Genomic DNA, 27709 nt, shown 5'->3' with positions numbered 1-27709 from the left:
GTGTTGGGGGTCTTGCGTGCCTGGCCAAACATGACGTTGGGGGGATTTGGGTCCCAACGCTACAGGCTCTAAAACCACCGGTTGTGGTGCAGCAACAGCCGCTGCCATTTTCTCATAACGGCTCTTAATGGACGCCACTGCTCTCTTCCCCAACGTGGCTTTCAGCAGATCAGAGTGATTTTTCCTTGCCTGCTTTGAGAAGGCATTGCAGTGTTGACAAGTTCCAGCAACGTGCCTGTCTCCCAGGCAAAACAGGCACAAATTACGTCCGTCTTTGTGGGGATAACGTTGCCCCGCAACAGGTTCACTTCTTGGAAGGCGCCCAGAGGGCCACATGCCCTCGGGGCAATTGTGAAAGATGCAAAAATAAACAAAATAAAACCAAAAATGTAGAAAAAGACGGAAAGATGATAGTAAGAGAAAAAGATTGAATAAAATCTCAGCTTTTTCATCAGAAAACTACAATTAGTAAACCAATGCACAGAGAGAAGTTCCCCACAAGGTGCACGCACTGGCGGTCGAAAGAGAACTGAGCGGAGAGGCAGGAACCCGCCGGGGATATTGGCACTGGACGGTGGGGGAAGAGTTCCGCCTAAAACTTCTCAGCTTTAGGAGTTTCCTGATACAAGCTCCACACAGGTGCACAGTGTGTGTGATGCACAGGGATCACAAAGAAGAAACTACCTATACTACCAGTTATAGGAAGTATAGTAGTCTATAGATTTGATTGTGTTTTCTTTTGGAAACTGCCAGTCAGTGTTGACAGTACTGGGCTAGATGGATGAATGGTCAGGCTCAGTATAAGGCAGCTTCCTATGTTCCTGTGGCCGAGTAGCTGACAGCAAGCCCAGAGAAACAGAGGGGCTGAAAGAATGAATTGGAAAGGAAGATCTTTAGGCAAGATCAAGCAGTGTTGTATAGGAAAGAATGAGTGGACAAGGTCTGCTATTGGAGCTGATCTGCCATTTCTACCACGTTAGAATTTTTGTTCAAAGGAGTAAGTAGTACATTTGCTAAGTCCCATGCCTTCCGAGCCTGTAAAATAGTAATTTACTATTTAGGGAAACGCGAGGCTGGGGGGAAGGCTGGTCCAGTGCTCCAAGGGGGAGAAAAAGGACATGGGTTAATTAGGCCAGACTTAGTTGCATCCATTGAAAAGAAGTGGGATGGTTCTAAGTCCACCTGAAAAGAAATGGCATGGCGTCCCTCTCCATCCCATCCCCCTTTGAGCACTGCTATGGTTACCACTCTGCTCTTCTTCGTAGATACAAAAAAACCCTACACTTCCAGGGAACGAACTGTTGGATAAAATGATCAAAGTCTGGGGGAAATTATTATGCTGTTCTGCACGAGAGCACAGGAATGTTATTGAAGAGTGCTCCAAATGACCACAAAAAGCTGACCTAAGGAGAAAAGGGCTGCTTTTCAACCCACAAGCTGAATGTTAAAACAAACCGTGAGTCTGGGCTGCACTGAACAATCTGATAACGGGATGGGACGCAGCAACGCAAGCGGTTTGTGCTCGCTGGAGAGCGACCACAAACAAGCCTATGAGTTAGCTAATCCTGTAATATCGGAACAGCTCAGCTCCCTTGTCTAAGCAAACTGCAGCAGCTACATCAGAAGACCAGGAAGCATCAAGATGCGCACCAAATTAATCCCAGCTCCTCTATTACTTCAGCAGATGCGTGATTTGGAGGGAGGCCAGACCCTCCCATATGCCATCCAGACGCTTACGCTACAGGATTAGATCACTGTGTTGGACTACAGCGTGGCTGGCTGGGGAATGCTGGGAGTTGTAGTCCAACACATCTGGAGGGTACCAGGTTGGGGAATGCTAGACTAGAGCAATGCTACATACTTAAGGTCCATAGTCAGCCCTTCTCTTCAGAAGCCTTGAGAATGGTAGTCCCGTGATTAGGTTTAAAGGTCCCTAGCGAAGAATTGTCAGCTGAGATTCCTGACTGATTTCTGACTGACTTACTGGGATAACACAATATTTTAGGAACATAGGAAGCTGCCTTACTAGGGTAGCCACTTACACATCGCCAAAAACGAGGAAATGCATTGTGAAAAAAGAAGGACAGAATATGGCAGAGATGTGCATGAAATTTGTATATCCTCATTTATATGTACAGATGAAGTTTTAGAAATTCTTACTGTCATTTAAACAGAAATGGCGGGGAAGCCTGTGACCAGGTGACCTGTGTGCCCTGCTCAGTGTGCCGTCCAGGCGCTCACCGCTGATGGGCAACTCCCTGGCCCCTGCTCTGCTCTCCCTTGTGCTGGTTCTTGATGTTTAAACAGTACTTGGACTAGCGAACAGCCCTTCCGATACAGGCCTGCCCCCTGTAAAGTAGCTACACTATTCCATGTCACAACATTGGTTCAACTGACTCAGTACTCTCTATACTGACAGGCAGTGGCTCTCTGGGCGTTTGGACAGGGGTCTTTCCCCAGCTCTCCCTTCAGATGCTGGGGCCAGAACCCAGGACCCTCAGCATGAGAAACACACGCTCTGCCACACAGCTCTGTCCCTTCCCTTATTTTGCATGCTTCAAACTTTGCAACACAAAACGTGACATGGAAGGGATTAACCGCCATGTACAACAGCGAATGGAAGCACCAAATAATTGAAAGAGGAAACAAGAAGGGGCCAGGGCTTAGAATCTCCAAAGAAATTAATCTAGGCCCTCTTGTGCGAAACCCACACAGTTGCCCTTTCACCCTTTAAACTGTTCAAAGAAAGCTGCAGTTGCTGCTGTTTTAGGATCTGCTCCAATACTCACTCACACAGACAGAAGACTGAGTTTTGGTAGGTTTGGGGGAAAAGAAAGCATTGCCTGTGGTTACAAGAGATTTTACAGTAGAAATCTGAAGGTGCTTCTCCCACAGACTAAGGTCAAATGTAAACCAGAGCACAAACTGGTTCCACAGTCATACATTAAACTAATATAAAACTGATCATTATTTTTAATTACAAGGGATTATATTTCACTTCGTTACTTTAAAGGTTTTCAGAGTAGCTCACAGCATTAAAGGGACACAAAGATCAACATTCAATACAATAAATATTTAAGAGCAGAGGGGTTGTCACGTGAAAGTACTGACAGCTCCAAGAATAAAACACCTAAGAGATGGCACTGAAATGTGACCTTAAAACAAAGGTCCCCAAACCTTTTGTGGCCTGTGGAGATGTTTGGAATTTTGTGAAGTGCCGCAAACACCACCACAAAATGGCTGCCACCAGGAGATGGCTGTGGGGCATGCCCGGCCACAAAATGGCCCCAAAGAGGAAATGGTGCTGAAAGGGGCTGATGTGCCTCCAGCTCTGCACCTAAGTCATGCGGCTCCTCCTGCCCATACATTAGTGTGAAGATCTGAGGTGGGGAAACCTCCTCGCATGCGCCTCCATCACGCAGGGCCCCATGACCCAGGGAAGCCTCCACACACGGCGTGCATGTGCAAAGGGCCCCCCACCTCTCCAAGCCCCCAACACTGGGCTAGGGCGGGGCTGGGAGAAGCCATGCGGCGCAGGGGCAAGGCTGAAGGCGCACACCCACAGCCCCTTTCAACATGGGCTGCCCCTTCTCATGAGTAACAGGCGAAGTGGGCCAGAGACAGAGACAAAAGCAAAGAGAGAAAGGAGGACAGGCTTAGCTGAAGGTGGGATCCCCACAGGAAATCATGGGGATTGTATGCCTGCTGCCTGCTTGCCCTCACTGATCCTGTCCGTGTGCATCTGCAAACAAACCAAACATTTTACAACCACAGCGAGTCCTGCTTCTCTCCCCCACAAAGGAAGTCAAACCCAGGTAGCACTGCTGCTCTGGAACTCCTCCCCACTTGGGAAAACAAAGAATGCAGGACGGTACGTTTCTTTAAAAATGGTGGCCTAATTTGAAAGAGGGCTCTTTACCATCACAGATGGATTAAACCCGTTCTAAAAAGAAGTTCTTGGACTTTTAAAGAAGGAAGAGCCACCTTACTACAACACTGACTGATTATAAAGCTGCTTGACAATATTCTGATTTCTAGCCTGAGGTGATTTTTGAGCTGGCTGCCCTGCTTGGTGCTCAGGAATACAAAATGGGCTCTGTGTCATGGCTCTTCTTTGAACCCTTTGGCTTGCCATAGTCCTAAGAAGCCAAAGAACAAATCCATCAGCGGGGCTCACGGAGCTATGAAGTTCCAGGAACAGAGCTAATGTCTGAATTATTTTTCCTGTGGCTGTATTAATAGGATGCAGACCACAACAAGAGCAGAATAGAAAAAAGACTCCATTTCAAAACCCTGCCAAAGCATCAAGAAAAACAAAAGATTCTGCAGCAATACTTGCATACGTATCATGGATGCAACGGCGAGGGAGACTACAATGTGACCTGACAAACTGAAAGCATAGTGGGCCTGACAATGCCACTCCCATGTTTGTAATCTCATAGGAAGGACCAGAGTTCTTAAACGTAAAATCATGAGTGACCGAAACCATCCCAAATAAAAAGGGCTGGGGAACACCTAAGATGCCAAGGTTCTGGCGGATTTTGAGGGAAAGGGAGTTCTCCAGTTCAAGGTTTATGGATTACAACTGCATCGTCATCATCCTGGTTATGAATATCTCTGATACGTAAGGAAACCCCTTTTGTTCTCCTGTTCCTTCTTATAGAGCCTGATCCTACTGGATGATTTTGCCTCCAGCTCCAAGTGATAATATAATTCACTCTCACATGAAAGCATCTCTTCAGAACCATAAGGACTATCAACTTGAGAGAGAGAGAGAGAGTAGATCCTTTGGAAGTTGAATTCTAAGTACGGTGGCCCCTTACACATCACCAAATGTGTCATTTGAAAGAGGCACGCCAGCCCCTTTCAACACAGAGGAAATGCATCACCAAAAAAGACAACAGAAGAGGGCACATATTTGCATTAAAATTTCATATGCTAATATATATGTAGATATGCACATTTGGAAATGATTACTATAATTGAAATTGAAATGCATAGCATCTCTACATAGTGGGAAGACCGTGACCAGGTGTGTGCCTCCTCAGTCTGCTGTTCAGGTGCTGACTTGTTGACGGGCAAATTTCAAGACCGCTGCTCTCCTTTCATACAGTTCTTTATCTTTAATACAGATTTCAGCTGGACAGCCCTTCAAACAGAGGATGTCTACAAATAGAGGACTGCCCTCTATAAAGTAGGGCACATGGCCACCCTCACATTCTGCAGCTTTGCTGCACTCCACTGGAATCATGGCACACATGCAGACCTGAATATTACTAGCGTCTATAGCAGTCTGCACCTCTCTCAAAGTGGATGCACTTAGGACGTTTCTGCCAAAAATGGCTTGCCTTCCCAGGGGTGAGTGACTGAGTGAGTAGGGAGGTTCAGGATCACTTGGTGTGGGACCTTATAAGGTGAGAACAGAATATTAAGAAATAATAGGTTGATTTGGGGAGGTGAAGCCCCCCCTGTTTCAGCATCTGCAACAAACCTGTTTTTCCTCTAGTAAAGGAGATATTAAAACCTATTCGTGGCACACCTGGATAACATTTTTTTATTTCAGGCCTCATAAATCTGACTACATCACAGAATGTAAATTGCACATAGTTATTCATAAAAGTCTATTTACACTGTGAAAATATTCTGACATATTAGTTAGGGCATTCGCTGCATCATGGAGAAAGCAAGAGAATTCCAGAAAAACGTCTATTTCTGCTTCATTGACTACGCTAAAGCCTTTGATTGTGTGGATCACAACAAACTATGGCAAATTCTTAAAGTGATGGGAGTACCAGACCACCTTACCTGTCTCCTGAGAAACCTGTACGAGGGTCAAGAAGCAACAGTAAGAACCAGAGATGGAACAACCGATTGGTTCAAAATTGGGAAAGGAGTACGACAAGGCTGCATATTGTCACCCTGCTTATTTAACTTATATGCAGAGTACATCATGAGAAATGCCGGGTTGGATGAATCAGAGGTCGGAATTAAGATTGCCGGGACAATTATCAACAACCTCCGATATGCAGACAATACCACCCTAATGGCAGAAAGCGAAGAGGATCTCAAGAGCCTCTTGTTGAGGGTGAAAGAGGAGAGTGCAAAAGCTGGTTTGAAACTCAACATTAAAAAAACTAAGATCATGTCATCTGGCCCTATCACTTCCTGGCATATAGAAGGGGAAGAAATGGAAGCAGTGACAGATTTTACTTTCTTGGGCTCCAAGATCACCACAGACGGTGACTGTAGCCATGAAATTAAAAGACGCTTGCTCCTTGGGAGGAAAGCTATGGCCAACCTAGACAGCATAGTAAGAAGCAGAGACATCACCTTGCCGACAAAGGTCCGTCTAATCAAAGCTATGGTTTTCCCAGTAGTAATGTATGGCTGTGAGAGCTGGACTATAAGGAAGGCTGAGCGCCGAAGAATTGATGCTTTCGAACTGTGGTGCTGGAGAAGACTCTTACGAGTGCCCTGGACTGCAAGGAGGTCAAATCAGTCCATCCTAAAGGAAATCAACCCTGACTGCTCATTGGAAGGACAGATACTGAAGCTGAAGCTCCAATATTTTGGCCACCTAATGCGAAGAGAAAACTCCCTGGAAAAGACCCTGATGCTGGGAAAGACTGAAGGCAAAAGGAGAAGGGGACGGCAGAGGATGAGATGGCTAGATAGCATCACCGATGCAATGAATATGAACTTGAGCACGCTCCGGGAGAGAGCGCAGGACAGGAAGGCCTGGCGTGCTATGGTCCATGGGGTCACGAAGAGTCGGACACGACTGAACAACAACAACAAAAGCAAAGTGGGAGGGAGGTGTCCTCAAATCTCTCTATAGGGGTCAGATTCTGCAGTGTTCACACAGAATATGCTTTATTCAGGTTACCAAAAGGATACCTTGAGGAGTAAAGAACCATCTTATAAATTAATTTATGCAAATTAGACGTTTTGACTTTTAAATTATTTTCTGTGCACTTAACACAATGCTATGATGTAGCTGTTTTACTATTCTAACTGAATTATATGTACATTTGCCACAAATATAAGGTGGAACATATAACTTGGAGGCCATAGCTCTGTTAAAACATGCTTCGCCATTAATAATCACAGCATGTATTGTGATTATTAGGCTGCAGCCCTAAATGGGAATAAGTCCCACTGAGTGCAGTGAGGCTTCCTTCTGGGTATACGAGTATAAGATTGCACTGTTGAAGTATGTAATATTGAATCAGATCTTATTTCTTTTAAAGACCTGTTTGATTTATAGTTTTTCAGATTTCTAACATATCCATAAAGGATACGTTTTTCTAAACTTAAAGCAACACAGAAAATTTAAAACAGAAACAAAGAAAGCAAAAACTTATTATAAGAACAGGAAATCACCAGCATTTTTGAATTATTGTACTCAGGGTTGCTGAGTAAGGGGCAGGCAGAGCATCAGTGTTTTATATAACTACAAAGCCTTTTGGGGTCATGTGGTTTCATCTGGAAGGGGGCTGATGGGGAGCAGATCTTGCCATGGTCTGGGGTCTCTTGGGCCTTTGTTCAGGAAAATGGCTCTTAAAAGGCTCCCTCTCAAAAGTGCAGCTGCTGGATTCTGTATCAAAGCAACTGAGAATGAAAAATATGAAATATAATTCATATTTGAAGTAAAAAAGAATTGTAACCCTCTTAGGCAGCTGTGGGGAGGGGAGGTGGAGAATATGGCTCCAGTTTTTCAAAGGCTCCCCCAAAGTTCGACTATTAGATCCTAAACCAAATGGAATGAGAAAATGATTCGAGGTAGAGAGCAATTCTGGGGGGATGAGAATTTCCCATATATTACTCTCCCAAAACAAGAATAAATCTTACAATGTTCAAGGCAGAAAAAAGGTAGCGCTATACAAGTGATGGAGAGGGGTGTGCACATATATATGGTCTATATTTTAAATGCTAAACACTGAAAGTATAAATCAGATCGAAGTAAATCTAGAAAAAAAATACTAAATGCAAATGGAAAAAAATGAGGAACTGTGCATTTAATTTGCACAACACAGACAAGGAGGCACAGAACCAAATGTTCCTATCTATCTCCAAAGAGCCATGGCATGAAATCGCAAGGAACTGCACTGCATTGCTGTTTATTTGATTCCACATCTCTGCCCCAATTGTCAGTGACATGGGTGTGCATTTGTTTAATTTGAAAGGGGGGAAAATGAACATCCCTGTCTATATTTACTTTGAATTTAATAAATACGAATTAAAATTAATCTGAATGAACTAATTCTGAAATAAAATGTTATTTCATTTGGTTTTCTCTTTTGCATAATTTTTTCATTTGGAAAACAGTATTCATGCACAAAAAGGGCTGGGGTGGGTGGGAAAGGACCGTTGCCCTGAGGGTCCTTGGCAGAGGGGTGTGTGTGTGTGTGTGTGTGTGTGCACGTGCGTGCGTGTGTGAATTTCCTATCCAAGTGTCTTCATGTGTCTTTCAGGGATTTGGTTGGGATGTACCCATCACCCCACCCTCTGCCAGGGAAACAACAGGCAGGCTCCTGTATCCCTACAATCTGTTCCTTGAAACACATGCCACTTGTCCTAGTAGCAGGCATTTTTGCTAGCGGCATGTGGCAGGCAACAACCTTTTTATTTTCCCAGGCCTTTTAATTTTTGTTGCATTGTTTTATGTTACTTTTATTGATTGATCTTTTGATTTCATTATATTATGTGTATTTATGGCTTTAATTCATAATATGCCCTGGAAATATTTATATTGAAGGGTGGCCTATACATTTTTAAAATTAACAGGGTGCTTCCAGACAAGACTTTTATTGTGCAATTGCACTGCCTTATTTGTAGCCCTCCCATGTTTTCCTACTACTTTGCCGGTCTTTTTTTTGTGCCAGAAAAAAATGGTAAAGGAGAAAATATGTAATAACTGCACAAGGACTTCCTAGTGGTAGTGCGAAGAGCCCTCCATCTGGAAGCATCCTAGGACTGAATCCTAACCTGGGAGTAAACCCAGTGAGACTTACTTCTGAGTAGACATGTAGAGGACTGTGCTGTAAATGACATATAGTGAATAATAATTAATGCCTACTAGTTAACAACATCTATTAAGAATGAAATTTATGCACCTTTTTCATGCAAATATGTGTCATCGAGTTGAAACATTTTTGTTTTTTAAATGTAACAGGGGTGGGGGGTTGGGAGAAGATAAACACAGTTTCCTGACAGATTTAAAATTCCCTTGAGGCCAAGTTTTGATTTGAAACACATTTTTATGGTTGGCTAGTAAATTCCTGAAAAACAGTGTTTATAATGGAAACACAAGACACAACTATAAAATACCACAAGTGGGCGCCACTCTAATTATAAGACCCCGTTCCGTTCCTGTTAATGACCTTGTTGGAATGGGGGAGGGTGTTATATCTTCAGGGGGGAAACAGCACTTGTTTAAGGCGGAAAACACCCCCCCCCCCCCCGGCCATTCTCTTGAATACAAAAATAATCTCATTAATGCCGGCAAGATCGCAAACCCAGCCCCTCCAGAATGCCAGGAGACCACAGGCATCCCATGTGACCCAGCCTCCTTCAGCTGGATTGGAAGCAGCTGTGCCTGCTGGTAACCTCGGCCCAGCCCTAGATTTGACGCTGAGAGGAGAAATTGCACAACCGCTTTTGTCCGTCCCGGTCCTCCCAAATTAACTTCAAAAACCGGTTTTGCCCTTTGCCTTGCAATCAATAAGGCAATTAAAACAGCAGCAGCAGCAGAAAAACAACTCTGCGATCCAAACCTGAGAGCAGAGCATGGCTGCCATCGGCACACGCTGTCCCTGTCATTTTTGTTTCAGCAGCCCCCGCCCCACGATAGACTTCACAAGCCATTTCTTCACCTTGCTTGCATAGGACAGCTGCCCCAATCTGGCACTCTCCAGATGTGCTGGTCTACAATTCCCATTACCATGGCCACCATGCTGGATGGGGGTGATGGGGATTGTGGTCCAACGCATCTGAGCACCACCAGGCTGGTGAAGGCGTGTGTAGGGCAACAGGACAGGCAACGGGGGCAGGAGGCAGGAGTGGAAGGCAAGGGGGAACAATGCCCAAGCGGGTCCAGCTAGGCAGGAGCTGAGCTGTGGATGGTAAGTCATTGGCAGAGTGTCCAAGCAGAACAAAGGCTCATAGCCACTCAAGAGGGACAGAGGAATATCCACGGATGTGTCAGGACTAAGCCCAGGCCCTCTGTCTTGGTTTCAGACTCTGATTCAGATTTGGAGACGGAGCTAGAAGAAGCCTGGCAGAGACAGGGTGTGGGGGAGGAAATTCCCCAAGACTCCCCAGGACCCAGCGAAGAGCCTTCTCAGGGGTGTACTGAGGAGGAGGGCCAGGCTCAGAGACCCTCTTCCCCCCTCCCTGTGTGAACCCAGGCTCCGTTGGAGGGGGAGGGGGCTTCGGGGCTGACAGATGCCAGAGCTCGCTGCCGGGTTAAACAGGCAGAGTTGAGAGGGGGAGATGGGAGGTGTCACACCAGATTGGCTGCGTGTCAGAGGTTGGGTCGGGAGGATTCTCCCTGAAGGGAGGAGCTCAGAAAAATCCAGCCAAGCATGGTGGGAAACCCGTCCAGAGCTGAAAGGCTTTCAGGAGCTCTCTTGCCAAAATTAGGCCTAGAGAACAACTCTAAGCTTTTGGGAGGTGAAGAGGTGCTATCAGCTGAATAAAGAGTTTGTGGATTGCACAGCGAGTCTCTACTGCCTCATTACTCAGCGGGAGGGCTTAGCATCTCTGACAGGATGGTGTGCATCTTCTATCACTTCCTAAGTTAACTGAATAGAGAAGCTTTTTCTTCTGTGGCTGGCTGGGCCCAGTGTTCAGTCTGTACCCAGATCCAGAACATCAGCACTGGTGCCCTGTGCCAGCTGCTTTCATGGCCCAAGCTCTGGTTCGAGTTATTTATTTTATGTCTTTATTTACGTATGAGGGCAACAGCCTGGGTCAGAAAGTTCTGATACTGCCGTGTGTGTGCGCGCGCACGCACGTGAGAGAGAGAGAGCAGATAACGGAAAGAAAACAGGTTCAGAAATCATATTTTTCCAGCTAGAAAAAAATTATGAAGCCCTCAGTTACTGGAATCAGCACAAGCCAAAGAATTCATAATCTGCACAGAACCAGGCCCTCTTTCCCCTTTGCTGCCAGGAACCCCCTACTAGATAATGCCCTGGCTGAATTGTTAAGTTTGCCTGGGGCTTGGTTCCACCAGCGATTTTTCTGAGCCAGCTGTGTGTTGAGGTCATCAGGGACAGATGACGTTGTGGCCATCCAGCAGCCACCCCAGAGCTTATCAGGGGAAAACCAGATTTCCCGAGGCTGCTTAAAGTCCGATTCTTTTCCTCAAGTCTGGTTCTCAGCGATACAGTTGCTGCGTGCCACAGCCCCCACATTGACCTTGGGGATGCTGGCCCTGCCCAGGGGGGTGTCTTTCTCCAGGATCCCGGTCAAGGGGTGTTTCCTGTCCTCGGGTTTCCCAGCACAAACCAACTAGTGTCCACTCAGAAGCAATACCCACTGTGCTCAACGAGGCTTGTCTGCCAAATGCGCAAATAGGAAGTAAATACTTTTTCCTTCCATTAAAGAGAAACGGGGGGAGCCTCTCACATCGGTAGAGCAGCCCCTGCCACGCACATGACGTCCACTTCAACCCTCCCCACCCTGCCAGGAAGTATGTTGTGTGAAGCGACTTAAAATGGGGCGATGCAAACCCTTGTGGAGCCCTGCTCGGACCAAAATTGGATCCTAGACAAATGCGGGTAACCACTCCTCCCTTCTCCTTCCGTTGTCATGGTCACATGGCCTTGGTATGATGTCAAACTGAAAGACTGTGCTGGTGAAAAGGAGTGCGTGGACTGGCTTTGATAAACTCTCGTTCCAAGTAGATGCAAACCAGATGGTGCACACCTGTGCCTTGGCTATCAGGCATGATGGCCAGAGGCAGTGTGCATCTGAATAGCAGATGCTGGGGACTAACAAAAAGGACCGACCAGTGGCCTTCATACTCTGCTTGCAGTATCATCTAGTCTTTCCGGCCGCTTCTGGGAACTGAATGCTGGATTAAGTGGGCCTTGGTTTAATCCAGGAAGGCTCTTCCTCTCACACCACACGGAAAGGATACCATGTCCTTCTGTGTCCCAACAACAAAATGTGTTTGCTTCCTGAGTTCTGCCAAGCACCTATCTTTGCTGGGGAACAGACAGGCATAGAACTCTCCTTGAGCCACTTCGACAATCATTTTTAAGACATATGGTCATCTGGGTTCATGCCTAAATTACGCTGGAAGCAGCATGAATTGTGCCAAGATGCAACACTATCTCTGCTTGCTCCTAAATGGGAATGGGTGGATTGATCTGTGCTTTTCAGTCAGCAAATCTTCAAACTGCCTATGCCTCCTTCCTGCCCGAAGGAGCTGGGACTTGTGCTGTATGTTGTGTTTACATCTATGGAAATTCCATGTCATTGCTTGCAAAGCAAATGCGTCACTCGGTCAAAAGCAGCAAGCATTTTTGTGGCAGATTTGAAGCTCTCACAGGTTTCCCTTTGAAGGTTCCTCAGCAGGAGGTTGTTTCTTTAATAATTCTCAAAGGAGTAATTCTCACAGTCTTCAGAAAATATGATTAATGCAGACATGCGAATACTTGTGTCTAGGTGGTTGGGGGGCAGTGTGGCTGGTGGTGGATTTGTGGCTGTTTCCACACTGCCTCCTCTACAGGCCTCAAAGTGTGGACTTTGTACTTCAATACTGGATGCTGGCCACTGCCAAGGAGGAAGTATTTTATGAACTGGGATGAGATTTCCACTTCGTCACAGGCCTGAAAACTAGACCCAAATGTCTAGTTATGAGAACTGGGATGGAGGGCAAGGAAACAACGACTAGGGGGAAGCAGAGCAACAGAGGCTGGAGACAAAGAAATGGCTTTTTTCAGTGTTGAAGGTCATAGCTTGTGTTCTATTAAAAAAAAAAAAAACCACAAAAAAAGTTGTTTGATGGGACCGAAGTAACAACTGGCCAACAGAAATTGCTGAGCCTCTTATCACACTACTTTCAACACTCTTAAACAACAACAAGAAGAACTGTATCTGCAATAGTATACGAGCAAAAATCAAGTTTGTCAACATTCTCCGAGCTCTACCTTGAAGCTCGTTCTGTCTCATGTCCATATCAGATTGCATTTGTATTTTTGTACATATTTCCCCAATTGTACACATCAATTGTGTACATCTTTGAAATGTACACATTCTTTTCTCATTGATTAAAGCGTGTTTGTGTACATTTTTCAAAAATGCGTATTTTTTCATATGCATTTGTCAACTGTACACATGCTGTCAAGCGCTCTTTTTGTGGGTTCTGCAGATCACATTACGAACTTGGAAATGTACAGACTTTGACCACAGATTGCATCTGAGTCTGTGTTTGGTCCAGAAGCTGTGAAATGGGTAAAAAAGAACTGAACCAAATTTCTCATATATCCCTAATCTGCAGCCAGAGGGTGGGGAGAGAAGAGAAATGTGTGTTCCTGCCTCAGTTTATAAAAGACATGTTAGCTGATAACCACAAACACATCAGTATTTCTCCCAGTGCGACTGCATTGCTTTAGCCAGAGTTTGTGTTTATTACATCACCCTTCCAGTTATGTCATTGCTGCGCTAGGATCATTAGCACCTTTACAGTGTAATAAAATGTAAAAAAACTGGAAACTTTCCAGATGGAAGCTGAGACAATCAAGCAGCTGCCCAGGAATTCAGGTGCTTTTCTCTATGTGAAGGGAATTATCTGGAATTATCACCCCTGGATGGACCTAGAGATACTGGGTTCTTCCAGACAAGGCTTTCGCAGTGCAGTCACCCTGTCTTGTTCACAAAATGTTCCCTTCCTGGTGCTTGGGAAGGGAATGCTGTATCCCTCCTCCACTTAACAGCAGCCCCTGGGAGAGGGTTACTGGGATTATAGCGGTGTGTGTGTGTGTGTGCGGGAGATGTTAATCCTCACCACCCACCACAGTCCCATTCCTGCTCACCCTCCATCCCAGTGGCTATATGCATATACATTTTAAAAATGTATTTTTAATTGATTTCATGCAATTAATGTAATGTTTGGTTTGGCCCTTAAAACAGATGGAAGGTAAGCAAGCACTAAGGGGAATTACACCTGCAGAGACTACACTGTTGTTCCATTCCTTCTAAAAATGTCAGCACTTGTGAGCTGTCAAATGAAATGGAAGAACAGAGAATGATTTGACAATAACAATGGATGTCCCATAAAAAGTCAGTGAACAACAAATGCAATCCTGGGCTCATACATCCCCTTCGTTTGTCTTGCTCATGACTTCCCAGTCCTTCCCTTTTCGGCACGTAATTGTTATGCTATATCTGTACCCATGTTATTGATCACCATGGGCATTCTTCCTCCTCCTCCTCCTCCTCCTCCTCCTCCTCCTCCCTCTCCTCTTCCTCATGAATTTCCCCCTCCTCCCTTTTCAGCATTAACCTGGAGTGGCACTGCATCGATGAATGGCAGTCAGGACACAGCGCATCTTAGGCGATGTTTCTAGCCTGACATCCATCCTCTGGAAAGTTTTGTGTAGAGCGAATTACTGGAGAAGCACAATAGCACCTTGTCTCCTGGCTGTGGTCGCATCACAGATACTCGGTCATAACCTTTCCTCAGCAGAACCCAGAGGGCATCCAGTTTCCCCTGCAATTGAAACAAAAATTGCTTAGATACTCATCTAGCAAAGTGGCCGACATTCACACATATGCACACATAAATACGGCCCCCTCCCTCAAGCCACAAATAAGAACATAAAACCAACCCTGCCGGATCAATACCAAAGAACATCAGAAGAGCCCTGCTGGATCAGACTAAAGGCTCATCTAATTCAGCATCCAGTTTCCAAGGTGGCCAACCAGATGCCCCAAAGGGAAGCCCAAGCAGGACATGCTCTATTAACACACATACATGTTTAAGTTAAGTGTATTTAAGTTAAGTGTATTCCCACAGTAAACTGTGCTCAAAGTGGCTCATAATAACCTGTAACTTCTCAAAATACAAGACATTTAAAAAAAACATAACAAACTTCCCCTGCCACTGTTTGGAAGGAGATGAGATCATTAGGTACAATCCAGAGGACAACTGCAACGTAAGCTTCTGCCCACTGTTAGAATCCTCAAATCTTCCAACGAAAGCCACGTTGGAACCATAACTGAAACTAGAGGGCTGGGGCTCACGTGCATAGCTTGCTTGCACACCACAGACACCATTTGCATGTAGTGAGCATACACATGGCAAGTGCCAGCATCCATCCGGGGAACATGCTACATTCATTCTGTGCTGTAGTAGAGCAAGCCAACAGGGTACAGTGGATAGAGGGCTGTCCTAGGACCAGGGACAGCTGCGTTCAAGTCCCTGCTCCATCATGAAACGCACTGAGTGAACCTGGGCCATTCATTCCATCTCTGAACCGGGCTCCTTGGAGTAAGGGTAAGGTGAAAATGAATGAATGAATGAATGAATGAATGAGAAAACCTACAATAGCCTTACTCCACAAAAGTAATCCAAAATGAAAATAATGATAACAGCAGCAGCAAAGAGTCTTCTCTATAAAAATCAAAACACGGCCTTGGAAATCAAGGGGTTACTTATTGCTTTCTTCTGATTTCTGCACTCTTTGCCCAAACCACTATTACATTCTTTAAGCTGATCTGCAGTGCTTAATTTTATCCAGGTTTTTGCCTCAGATGGGATCTCAATTCCAGGGCTTGCATTAGCTACAGCATTGTTTCAGCACTTGAGCCTGACTGGAGAACATGCACAGAGTGCACATGGTGTATTACATGGCTCACAGAAGAGAATGAGGCAGCCTCTATAGCAGCCTTCCTCAACATGGTGCCCTCCAGATGTTTTCGACTACAAATCCCAGCTTTCCTGATAATTGGCCATATTGGCTGGGGCTGATGGAAGTTGAAGTCCCAACCCCTGGAGGGCACCAGGTTGGGGAAGGCTCCTCTAGCATGTAGAGCTGTGTGTGTGTGTGTGTGTGTACACACACTGAAGTCCTGGCCACTCTGAGTCATGCTTAGACCTCACCTAAGAGGCTGGCAGGCTGTAATAGGGCAGTATATGTGCTTTTTATTCTTTTTAAAGAGCGGATTTCTAGCCCTTACATTTGCAAATAAATGCCTGAGTCTTAGAAACCCCCAGAGTGGGAGAGGGACGCTAGTGTCCCGCACAGCTTCTTGCTGGTTCCCATGACTGGCAAAAGCAGAATACATTATGCAAAGAAAGGAAACCATGCAAATGTGCTTGGTTTGCATAATTTTTATAGGCCACAGAATCCAGCTTTTCTTGGCACAAAAGTTTGGTATTTTTAGCACAGTTCCGACTATAACACAGTAAAAGCAACACTGCAATCTCACTGCTAGATAAAGGATTTTAGCAAGCCTTTAAATTCAAGGCCAGAATTCATACACTTGAGGGATGGTTAAATATACAATTAGTTAACAATGATGGAATGAAAGGTTGGGTCCAAGCCCTCCCAGACTCTGGAGAGCTTTCTTTTCTTTTCTTTTTTGCAATCCTATTCATTTTTATCCATTTCTACTTTAAACTGGGTGGTGACAAAAATGCAAATCTGGAGGCTGTTTTGCAAATGAGCATATGGAATCCAAAAGGCAATATAGGCATTGCAAGCCCCATCTGTGAAGACACGCACACATACACACAAACACACACACCGGCTTCCTTACTCCAGGGACTTCCTAAACCTTCTTGTCCCTCAAAATAACCCAGAGATCCACTCCAAGAAGGAGCAAACTTTCTTATGAAGAGGGCTGTGATGGAACAGGGTGGGGTGTTGTTGTTTTTGAGCTGAACTGATATGGACAGAGGCAGAACCACCACGCTGGGATTTTACTCAGCAATCTCTTCATATACCCCAAAATGATCTTTAGTCTGTTGTGCATGTGCCAAAAACAAAGGAATATTTGAAGGTGTTTCTGACGGTACTGTTATGAGTTTTGGTTGTCCTGATGAGTGTAAATGGGTGTATCATCTAGCACAGCCTTCCTCAACCTGGTGGTCTCCAGATGTTTTGGACTACAACTCCCAGCATTCATGACCATTGACCATGATATCTGGAGCTGATGAGAGTTGAAGTCCAAAAGCACATCTGGAGGGAACCAGGTTGGGGGATGTTGATCTAGCAGCTGATAGGCTTAACCAAAGAGCAACAAGGCACTTAATTCCTGGAAATCGCATTCCAGCCTTTAAGAATGGCTCAGCCTTCAGGGGCAGAGAAACAGGAGATGCAACTTGAATCTGGACACATAGAGAGCCCTTCTGCACAAGGCATTTACTGTGCACTTGTGCTTCCTCACTCATGGCAGTTTGCAGGTCCTCTATATGATGTCTTCATCGTCCAGGGCCTCTCCCATTTGTCCCCACAAAGCACAATAAAATACCCATTTTATAGAAGGTAAACTGGTAACGCCCAGAGAAATATCCCCCCTCCCCCCCCACACACACACTGTTAAAAACCCATCCACCTTCTGAGTTATGAGAGAAAGCATGGGAGGCATCTCCTCCCTTAAGATACCATACTCAAAAACCTATGCATGTTTACTCAGGAGTTAGTCCCACTTTGTCCAATGGGGCTTACTCTCCAGTAAATCTATTTAGGGTATATGACAGTGTGAGACTGCATATTATTCCATGTTCCCAAAGCTCAGGTATCACTAATAAAGGGTGTGGGGGTCATGTTCAGGGCACGATGGCTAACCCTTCCCTTGCCTGCTCCTTTTGTCCCATAAAACCTTCCTCTGGCCATTTCCCCTTCACCAGACTTATCTTTGGTCTTGAAGCCTGGCTAGGGTAAGCATGGAGGAAGGAAAATAGCCAGGGGACTGGTTGCAGGGGAAGGTGGTGGCTGGGGGAAGGGATAGGCACTCCCCTCCCAGCTGCTGATTCTGTCCTGTCCATTCCTGCCCCCCCCTGCCCCCAACAATCCTGCATTAGCATTAGAAGTTAAGCATGGATGTGGCAACCTTACCTCGTAATGTGTTGTACAGACCTGGGAGGGGCTGCAATGGATTGACATCTGCATCCCCATTGTGAAACGCGAAAAAGGCCTGGCTTTCACCCAGTGTAGCATCCTATCAGCTTGAGTGAACTTTCTTCCTCCCTCACTCCCATGAGCTGCAAGTGAAGGGCGGCGGAGGGGAGGATGTTTCAGGGATTGCAATAAAACTAACTGATAAGAGACATACCTTAATGGGAGAGTACCACTTTTTGGGAGAAGAGGACCTCTGCATGCCATTGCCAAGGTTCCTGGGCTCTGGGAATTCATACTCTTGCTCCGGCATCTTGACTCGGGCATTCTTGGCCTTCTCCAACTTAGCCCCTTCTTCTGTGGAACCCTTTTCTCCCCAGCGAACCTAAAACCAATAAACAAAAAACAACCCTGACCACCTCCCATTCCATTCACTTATGGGCCAGGCTGTTTCTCTTCTCTGATTCCTACAGTCCTGAAGTGCCATTCTGGAGAGGCAGAGGGTGTTTCAGCCCACCAGTGACTATGCCCCCCGAACACCTTGAGCTCTGGCCAATTCACTGAGTGAATTCTCTGCACATCAAGCACTAGCAAGCTACATGTGACACAGCTACCATCCACTGTCTTTCTTTCACAAAAAACAGCCTGCAGGGCCCCAATCCAGACTGGAACACCAGCACGTGGACAGGAGGTTTCATCCTTTCCTCCCCATGCTGTTTACTGGTTGAGAATTGTCCCCAGCATTGCTAAAGTTGCTATCTGTGGGAATTAGCACCTTCAGGGGCAAATAGCAATATCAGGGTGAGGAGATCTAGGCTGGCAAAATGACACGGGGAGGAAAGTTCAGGGAGAGTCTGGGTGCTTCCAGACAGAGGGCTCCTAACGTTAACCATCACAAGGTACTGTGCAGCAATTCCATCTTTTATTCCTTAATGGAAGTTTTCTGTTAAAAACAAACAAACAAACAAACAGGATGGGAGAAGTGATGGGAAAACACAGGAGGGCTACAAATGAAAGACAATCATGTCTGGACCCCCCTGCCCCCCCTAAAATTCTGTGAATGAGGCAGGATGCTTGCATAATGAAAGCCTCATCTGGAAACACCATCCATGATTCTCTGCATCCTCTGCATGGAATCCGCGTGATCGGGGCACAACTATAATGGCTGGAGCAGGGAATTAGTTCAGTCAGGACGTTCACCTACCTCCATTCGCTTGATACCACCAACACCACGTCCACCATAATAGGAAGCATCTACAGTTGGCCACTTCTTCTTGGGAAGTCCATCATCATCTTCTTCCTAAAAAAAAAAACACCACCAAAGATGCACCATTAACACTTCGGGTAATGGGAGATTTTAAAAAAAGGAACTGGCTGTAACAGAACAGTGGTCTTTGCAATGTTAATCTTTTTCTAATAATAGTGGGGCTCAGATACACACACACACACACACACACACACACACACCACAACTGTTGAAAGAATGTGTGAGGGGAAAGAAGACAGGGTGAGCTTGCAGCAGGAACTGGCCTAGCGCACTGCACGCTGCTATCCCTTTTTGATCTCTAGATGTTTTGGACTTCCACTCCCAGATGCCCCTGCCAGCATGGCTGATGATCAGGAATGCTGGAATCTGAAGTCAAACAAATCTGGAAATCTGCTTTCTGCTCACCCCTACTCTAGAAGTGCTGCTGGCTGATGAAGTGGTGTCATGCCGAGTGAGCACTTGCACCACTTTTAAACCAGCCCGGGAAGGCAGAGCCAAAAGACATAAGACATAAAGGTGTGGTGAGTTATATTATCCACTTGGAGTTTCCTACACAAGCCTGTTAATTGTTGTATCTACTTTTGGTTTCATTGTAGAATTGAGACCCAAGCTCTACACAAAGAGCTTTTCCTTTCCTGCTTTTCTGCTACATAACTTCTAGGTGGCGCTGTGCTATAGTGGAATAGTGCAAATACACAAGTAGTTATTTTGCTTTCAGAATAATACCCCATTTTCTTGCACTAAAACCCCCCAGGAAAGTGCTCTTAAAAATCTGAAGTGAGACTGGAGGATCACAAAGTCATCTAAAGAACCCATAAACAACCGTGAGTAAAGAATTATGAGTGCACAATAAATGCCTCGTGTAGAAAAGCTCTTGGCTGAAGGTTGTAGCTGGGAAATGTATGTTGCTAGAGTCTGATTAATTAACCACCAATTAACTATTTATAGTTGTGGATTAACCTTCTCATGGACTTGACTATCGCTGCTGATGAATCTTCCTAAGAATTAGACAGCTATGTACTTCTGCTGATTCACTCTTTTACTAACTAGACTGTTAACTATCTATTATTGTTGATTATTTCTCTTACAAACAACATTGCTTGTTAATAACTACTCTGTTGAATTACCTATATTTAATAATTAATTAGGTTTGGGTGGGAAATGTACGTAGAATTATCTCTTCTCCTAACTATACTAATAAACTATTCATTTAAAGGAGTTACTGAAGATAATTTTAACAGCTGGTACTAAAAAAAAGGTATACTGAGCAAAATGTTAGACAAGGTAAAAAAGGTAAAGGTGTCCCCAACCAGTCGTGTCCGACTCTAGGGTGTGGTGCTCATCCCCGTTTCTAAGCCGAAGAGCCAGCGCTGTCCGAAGACGCTTCCGTGGTCATGTGGCCAGCATGACTGAACACCGAGGTGCACGGAACGCTGTTACCTTTCCCGCCGAGGCGGTACCTATTTATCTACTTGCAATTTCTTGCTTTCGAACTGCTAGGTTGGCAGGAGCTGGGACTGAAGACGGGAGCTCACTCCGTCACGCAGCACTCGGGTCTCGAACTGCTGTCCTGCCAACCTTCCGGTCTGCAGTTCAGCATCTTAACCACTAAGCCACCACGGCCCTCCACTAAGCCACCGCGGCCCTAGACAAGGTAAGATGCCACCAAATTTAACTCGATTTGAATCTTTAATTTATAATTATGAAGTAAGATTTACTTAAACTATATTTATTGTTTCTTTCCTTGAAAACACACTTAGGTGCATGTTTTACATTTAAATGAAAAGGTATTGTAGACACAAAATTACAGATCAGGAATGACAAAAGATGTGTACATGAGGATCTGCAATGCTACACTGTAGTAATATAAAATAAAATTGTTATAAACTTCAGTATAAGCAGGGTCAGCCCTGGTTAGTACTTGGATGGGAGACTGCCTGGGAATCAGACTTCCTGCATTGAACAGGTGGTTGGACTTGATGGTCTTGTAGGCCCCTTCCAACCCTATGATTCTATGAATTGTATTTAACTTCGTACCATTTAAGCATGGGCTCATCTACACCAGGCTTTTACTCTGGTTCTGCTCCACCCCCAAGTCCATCATGTCAGATGACGCTAATGTGGCATTTCTTGCCCTAAATCTGTTTTTTTTAAACTCTATTTGTGGAGGGTTTTCCAGTCACAGAGGCTTCAGTGCAGTTTGGGAGTCCATGTGGCCTCAGCTGGCTTCAGCTTGGGCTGGCGGAAGCGGTGTTGATTTGAGAAAGGGAAGAGTTGCATGGGGTGGGAACTGATGTCTACCTGGAAGAAACTCATTGCCTTGGGGAAGGGAGTCAGCCCTGCTGCTTTGAAAGGACACTGTTCCGACCCTGCACCCCATCACTGCCTGTCCCTTTAAATATTCTCTGGGAGGGAAGCAAATGAAGGCTGTTATGTATGGATGTGCAAAAAGTATGCAGAGCCTTACAGATTTTAAAAGCTTCACTGAGCGGGGGGAGGGGGGGGAGCAAGCCTCCTCACTTCCCTGCACTTACCCACTGATGACATTCAGTTCTATCCGTTTTCCCCATGCAAACAGATTTTTTTAAATGTATACACCGCAATACTGGCTACCGTTTGCCCCGGGAGGGGCTAACCTGGTTTCATGAACGGAACCACTTCAAAACCTGTTTCCGTATAGATTGGCTCCACATTACCCTGATAGTGAAGATAAATGTTGGAGATGCAGCTCTTTAACAGATGGTTTTAAATGTATGTGGTGGGAATCCTAATTGATAAAGGATTTTCAGAGGAAAGGATCTATATAACATCATCTTCTTCCTTAAATTGTTTTCCGCCCACTGATGTCATGAAATGAATTCAGCTCCAACAGCTCCAGGGCTGGCACAGCTCTCCCTGTGACCTTTTCTGGGGGCGAGTTGGGGCATGCAAGGGCTTTCGATCCTATGGATCACAGCCTTTTCTGGTACGACCATGGAACACCTCCCACCCCACCCCCTTTTTGTCTCTACCAACATCGGAGGTCCAACATGGGCAAAGTAAGAGCTGCAGAGGGGGCTGGGAGGGGCATCCATCCTTTCTTAGCTTCATCATTCATAGGTGCGCAGCTTTGATCAATGGACGTCCTCCTCTCCTCACTCACGTGCTCATAAAGTGCACTGGAGGAGTTACTTCCATGTAGATATGTTCTGCAAATATCTGCCTTTGCATCCTATGCTCATTCAGGTCCATTCTTTAATGATGCTGCTTTCCCTTCCACCAATCAGCACTGCTGTCCCCCAGCCTGCACTCAAGGCAGTTCAGGTCGCATGGACACCCAAACCGTGCTCAAGCCACCATGACGGAAAAATCTGTCACAAAACAAGTTTACAATAACGCAGTATTTAAAGTTTGAAAAAGCACACCTGCTACGGAGGAAGCTGTGCGTCCTCTGACACTATCATCTCGGGGACGCAGTAGAACCGGAGTAAAAGCCCCATGTAGATTGGCCCATCGTTGCAGCTGCGTATGAGTACTTTTTTACTTATTTAGAAACACAAAAGTTGGTTTTCTGCAGTGTTCCCTTTCCCCCTCCCTTCCCTGGGTGGACATCATGTGAGTAAGGGGCACTTAGCTGGCAATGGCAAATATGGTGGAGGAGGGAATTTTATTTATTTATTTATTTATTTATTTAATTTCTATACCGCCCAATAGCTGAAGCTGTCTGGGGGGTTCACAAAAATTAAAACCAAACAACACACAATAAAACAATTTAAAATATATAGAACATTAAAACCACAATATAACAATACAACCACAATAAAACCTAGCAGCAGTACAGGAGTTTAAAATACAGATTTAAAACAGCAAAGATAAAAATTTAGAAAGCTAAAATGCTAAAATGCCTGGGAAAATAAAAAGGTCTTCACCTGGCGCCGAAAGGAGTACAATGTAGGTGCCAGGCGAACCTCACTAGGGAGCTCATTCCAGAGCCGGGGTGCCACAACAGAAAAAGCCCTCCTCCTAGTAGCCACCCGCCTCACTTCCTTTGGCAGGGGCTCACGGAGAAGGGCCACTGATGATGATCTTAAGGTCCGGGCAGGCACATATGGGAGGAGGCAATCCTTCAGGTAACCTGGCCCCAAGCTGTTAAGGGCTTTGAATGTTAACACCAGCACTTTGAATCGGGCCCGGAAATGGACTGGCAGCCAGTGCAGCTGGAAAAGTACTGGCGTAATATGAGCTCGCAGGCCAGTCCCTGTTAACAATTTTGCTGCCCTATTTTGGACCAGCTGAAGTTTCCAGACCGTTTTCAAGGGCAGCCCCATGTATAACGCATTGCAGTAATCCAGACGAGAAGTTATCACAGCATGGATAACTGTAGCTAGGCTATCTCTGTCCAGATAAGGGCGTAGTTGGTATACCAGCCTAAGATGATAAAAAGTGCTCCGTGCCACTGAGTTCACCTGTGCCTCAAGTGACAGTTCTGGATCTAAGAGCACCCCCAAACTACGAACCTGATCCTTTAGGGGGAGTGCAACCCCCTCCAGAACAGGTTGAATATCACCTAGCCGGGCAGATGAACCACCCACTAACAGTACCTCCATCTTGTCTGGATTGAGTTTCAGTTTATTAGCCCTCTTCCAGTCCATTACCGTGCCCAGGCACTGGTTCAGAACAGCCACTGCCTCACCTGGTTTTGATGAGAAAGAGAGGTAGAGCTGGGTGTCATCCGCATATTGATGGCACCTCAGCCCACACCTCCGGATAACCTCCCCCAGCGGTTTCATGTAGATGTTAAACAGCATGGGGGATAGAATAGAGCCCTGTGGAACCCCATGGCACAATTGCCATGGCACAGAGCAATAATCCCCCAGCACCACCTTCTGGAATCGGCCATCCAAGTAGGAGCGGAACCACTGTAGTGCAGTGCCTCCAACTCCCAACCCAGACAACCTATTCAGAAGGATACCATCGTCGATGGTATCGAAAGCCGCTGAGAGGTCCAGGAGAATCAACAGGGTCGCACTCCCCCTGTCCCTCTCCCGGCAGAGGTCATCCCACAGGGCGACCAAGGCAGTTTCCGTTCCAAAACCAGGCCTGAAGCCCGATTGAAATGGATCTAGATAATCCGTTTCATTCAACAGTGCCTGGAGCTGTCCTACAACCACCCGCTCAAGCACCTTGCCCAGGAAGGGGATGTTGGCCACTGGCCTATAATTGTTAACATCCTCTGGGTCCAGGTTAGGCTTTTTCAGGAGTGGTCTAATTACTGCCTCTTTTAAAGTGGCAGGCACCACTCCCTCTCTCAAGGAGGAATTTACAACCTCCTGGACCCAGCCGGACAACCCCTCCTTGTTTGATTTAATAAGCCATGAAGGGCAAGGGTCAAGCACACAAGTGGTCGATCGGACTTGGCCAAGCACCTTGTCCGCATCCTCAGGCCTCAGTAACTGAAACTCATCCAATAAAACTGGACCAGACGGTGCTCTGAACGCCTCTACCAATGGAACTGCATTAATGGTGGTGTCCAATTCATGACAAATCTGAGCGACTTTATCCTCAAAGTGCCGCGCAAACTTGTCACAGCGTGCTACCGAGGGTTCCACCGTCTCTCTCCCTGGCCCAGAATGTAACAGGCCGCGAACCACTTGGAAAAGCTCCGCTGGACGACACTGAGAAGATGCAATGCTGGTGGAAAAGAACTGCCTCTTTGCCACCCTCACCGCCACAGAGTAGGCTCGATAGTGGGCTCTTACCTGTGTTGGGTCAGACTCAGCACAAGTTTTCCTCCACCTGCGTTCTAGCCGTCTCCCCTCTTGCTTCATTGCCCTCAGCTCAGGTGTATACCAAGGAGCTGGCCGGGCTCTGCTCAGAGGGAGAGGGCGCTTGGGCGCCATCGTGTCAACCACGCGAGTCATCTCTGCATTCCACAGAGCGACCTGGGCTTCGACAGGAGCACCAGCCATACCAGCAGGAAAATCCCCCAGGGCCCTCTGTAATCCATCGGAATCCATTAATCTCCGGGGGCGGACCATTTTAATAGGTCCCCCACCCTTGCAGAGGGGAAAGGCCGCCAGAAGTCTAAACCTCAGCAGGAAGTGATCTGACCATGACAAAGGGACAGATGTTAATTCCTCCACTTTCAGATCACCATCCACCTGCCCAGTCGAGAAAACCAGATCAAGCGTGTGTCCTTTTATATGCGTTGGGCCAATGACATGTTGGGACAGCCCCATGGTTGTCATGGCGGCCATGAAGTCCTGAGCCGCCCCGGATACAGCGGCCTCGGCATGGAAGTTGAGATACCCCAGGACCATCATCCTGGGGGTCCTCAACACCAAGTCCGAGACCACCTCCGTCAGCTCAGGCAGGGAGTCTGATGGGCAGCGGGGTGGGCGGTACACCAACAGAATCCCTAATCTGTCCCAGGTACCCAACACAAGGTACAAACACTCAAGATCTGCACTCGAATGAGCAGGAAGCCTGGAGAGGGAGATTGAATTCCTATAGACCACGGCAACCCCCCCTCCCCAACCCTCAAGTCGGTGTTGGTGCTGCACCAAATACCCAGGAGGGCACAGCTGGGAGAGAGTGACCCCTCCCAGTTCCCCCACCCAGGTCTCAGTAATACATGCCAGGTCAGCCCCCTCATCCACAATCAAATCATGGATGAGGGAGGTCTTATTTTGGGCCGACCTGGCATTCAGCAGCAGCACCACCAGACCCGAGGGCAGACTGGTAAGGCTGCCAGGAACCATCAGGTTGGGGGAAGAATTTTGCTTCCCTTCCTATCTGCTGTCTTGTCTAGATGGGCCCGCAGGTCAATCCAGATGCCAGTTCAAATGGCCAATCCCTGCTAGTCTGGAAGTAAATTAGTCAGGATCCGCATGGGTGGCATAATCCCATACTGGGAGTATGGTATTTGAACTGGTCACATCAAGGCCTTCGCTAGATGTTATGGGAGAGACAAGCTCCTCCTTCTCTAGTTGAACACAATGCATGACATGTCATCCCTACACTATGCATTGCCCTGCCCTTGCCTCACATCACTGGAATGGAGGCAGGACCACTCACATTGTGATGCTGTCACATTGTACACTGTGTTCAACCAGACATTACAAGGGAGAAGAGAGGGGAAGAGGGATGAAACAGCAGCAGCTCTCTGTGTAATGGCTAGACCAGAATGGAGGCACCTTTGTCCAGGGGTGCAGTGGTGGGTGGTCTCACTGGGATGAAAACCCCAGACTTTTTTTAGAGCCAGGTCTCAGCCAGGTCCCTCCCACTCCCAGCTTACTCCTGTGAGGCAGGTGGCTGGAAGAGCCCGAGATGCTGTTGTGATGGCGAATTCCCATCCTGAGAGGCCACCTGGGCAAGGCAGCCTCACCTGGCAAAGGGTTAATTTACCCTCTCTTGCAGCCCGCCTTCTCTTGCTCTGAGAGGAAGGGATGGAGGAGCTACCACCACACCTGAGCTTGGGACTGCGCCGTCGCCATCCGGTTTCGGAGAAGGGTGGGAGCACGTGGGCCAGGCTAAGTCGCTTGCTGGAGACGCTGATCCTGATCGTCAGTCCTGTGCCCCCAGCAAGCCCAGCCAGTTGTAGAGTGGCGGCAACCCAGCACGCAGACACAACGCGCCCGAGAACACGTTGGCCAACATCAGACTCAGATAGGTCAGCTCAGTCAGCTTGTTGGGTGGTGGTGGCGGTGGCAGCCAAAAGAGGCAGTGGGGCAGGGGTGGGGAGGGCAGAGAGAAGAAGGAGGAAGTCTATATGAGTGAAAAATAAATGAAATTTTAAAAATTAAATTAAAATGATAAGAAATACCTGGGAATAAACCCCATTGAAATCTATGCTTACTTCTGAGAAGACATGTACATGAATATTGGTAGCCCTGACACAGCATCTGCCTCGCCTGCCTCCGCACAGCTCTGGGCAGGGGCCACAGAACTTCTCCATCGCGTCTCTCACCCAGCCTTTCCCAACTGGTGCCCTCCAGATGTATTGGACTGCAAAACCTATCATCCCCCCTTTCAGCCAGCATAGCCAATATGCTGCCTGGAGCCAATGGGAATTGTTGTCCAGCAAATCTGGAGGGCGCCAGGTTGGGGAAGGCTGCAGCCTGCTGCATTTCTTCTTGGCTGTTCCTGCAGAGGGTGAGGGCCTAAAGTGCACATTACCAGCAATCCTAATGGTCTTTAAATAAATTTAAGTAAAGCAGCTTTTCTCTTGTTCTCCCTCTACACACACACACACACACACACTTCCTCCATATATTTGCTTTGCGCTTACTTGAGAATAAGTCCCCATACTTGGGAGTAAGCCCCATGGCCATGAGGATTTATTCTATCCATATGATAGGGTCACTATTTTATCTGAGGTAGAAAA

The 27709-nt window shown here is 46.5% G+C and overlaps 1 protein-coding gene across 1 annotated transcript in view; it reads right to left on the bottom strand.

Moving 5' to 3' along the window:
- Nucleotides 1–27709, bottom strand: part of ANTXR1 (ANTXR cell adhesion molecule 1) — a 217767-nt gene that overhangs the window by 11599 nt on the left and 178459 nt on the right. Inside the window, exons 15-17 of the mRNA XM_084804206.1 lie at nucleotides 19282–19377; nucleotides 18295–18462; nucleotides 14645–14725 (exon numbers count right to left, since the gene is read on the bottom strand). Of these exons, the coding sequence (XP_084660332.1) occupies nucleotides 14645–14725; nucleotides 18295–18462; nucleotides 19282–19377 (345 nt within the window). The remainder of the gene's footprint in view (nucleotides 1–14644; nucleotides 14726–18294; nucleotides 18463–19281; nucleotides 19378–27709) is intronic.

This window comes from Heloderma suspectum, chromosome 6 (genome assembly GCF_057233095.1).
Source record: "Heloderma suspectum isolate Gila_16-S chromosome 6, 16-S_ref, whole genome shotgun sequence".
NCBI classification, from domain to species: domain Eukaryota; kingdom Metazoa; phylum Chordata; class Lepidosauria; order Squamata; family Helodermatidae; genus Heloderma; species Heloderma suspectum.
The sequence above is the reverse complement of the archived record's forward strand: the minus strand, read 5'-3'. Positions and strand labels throughout refer to the sequence as shown.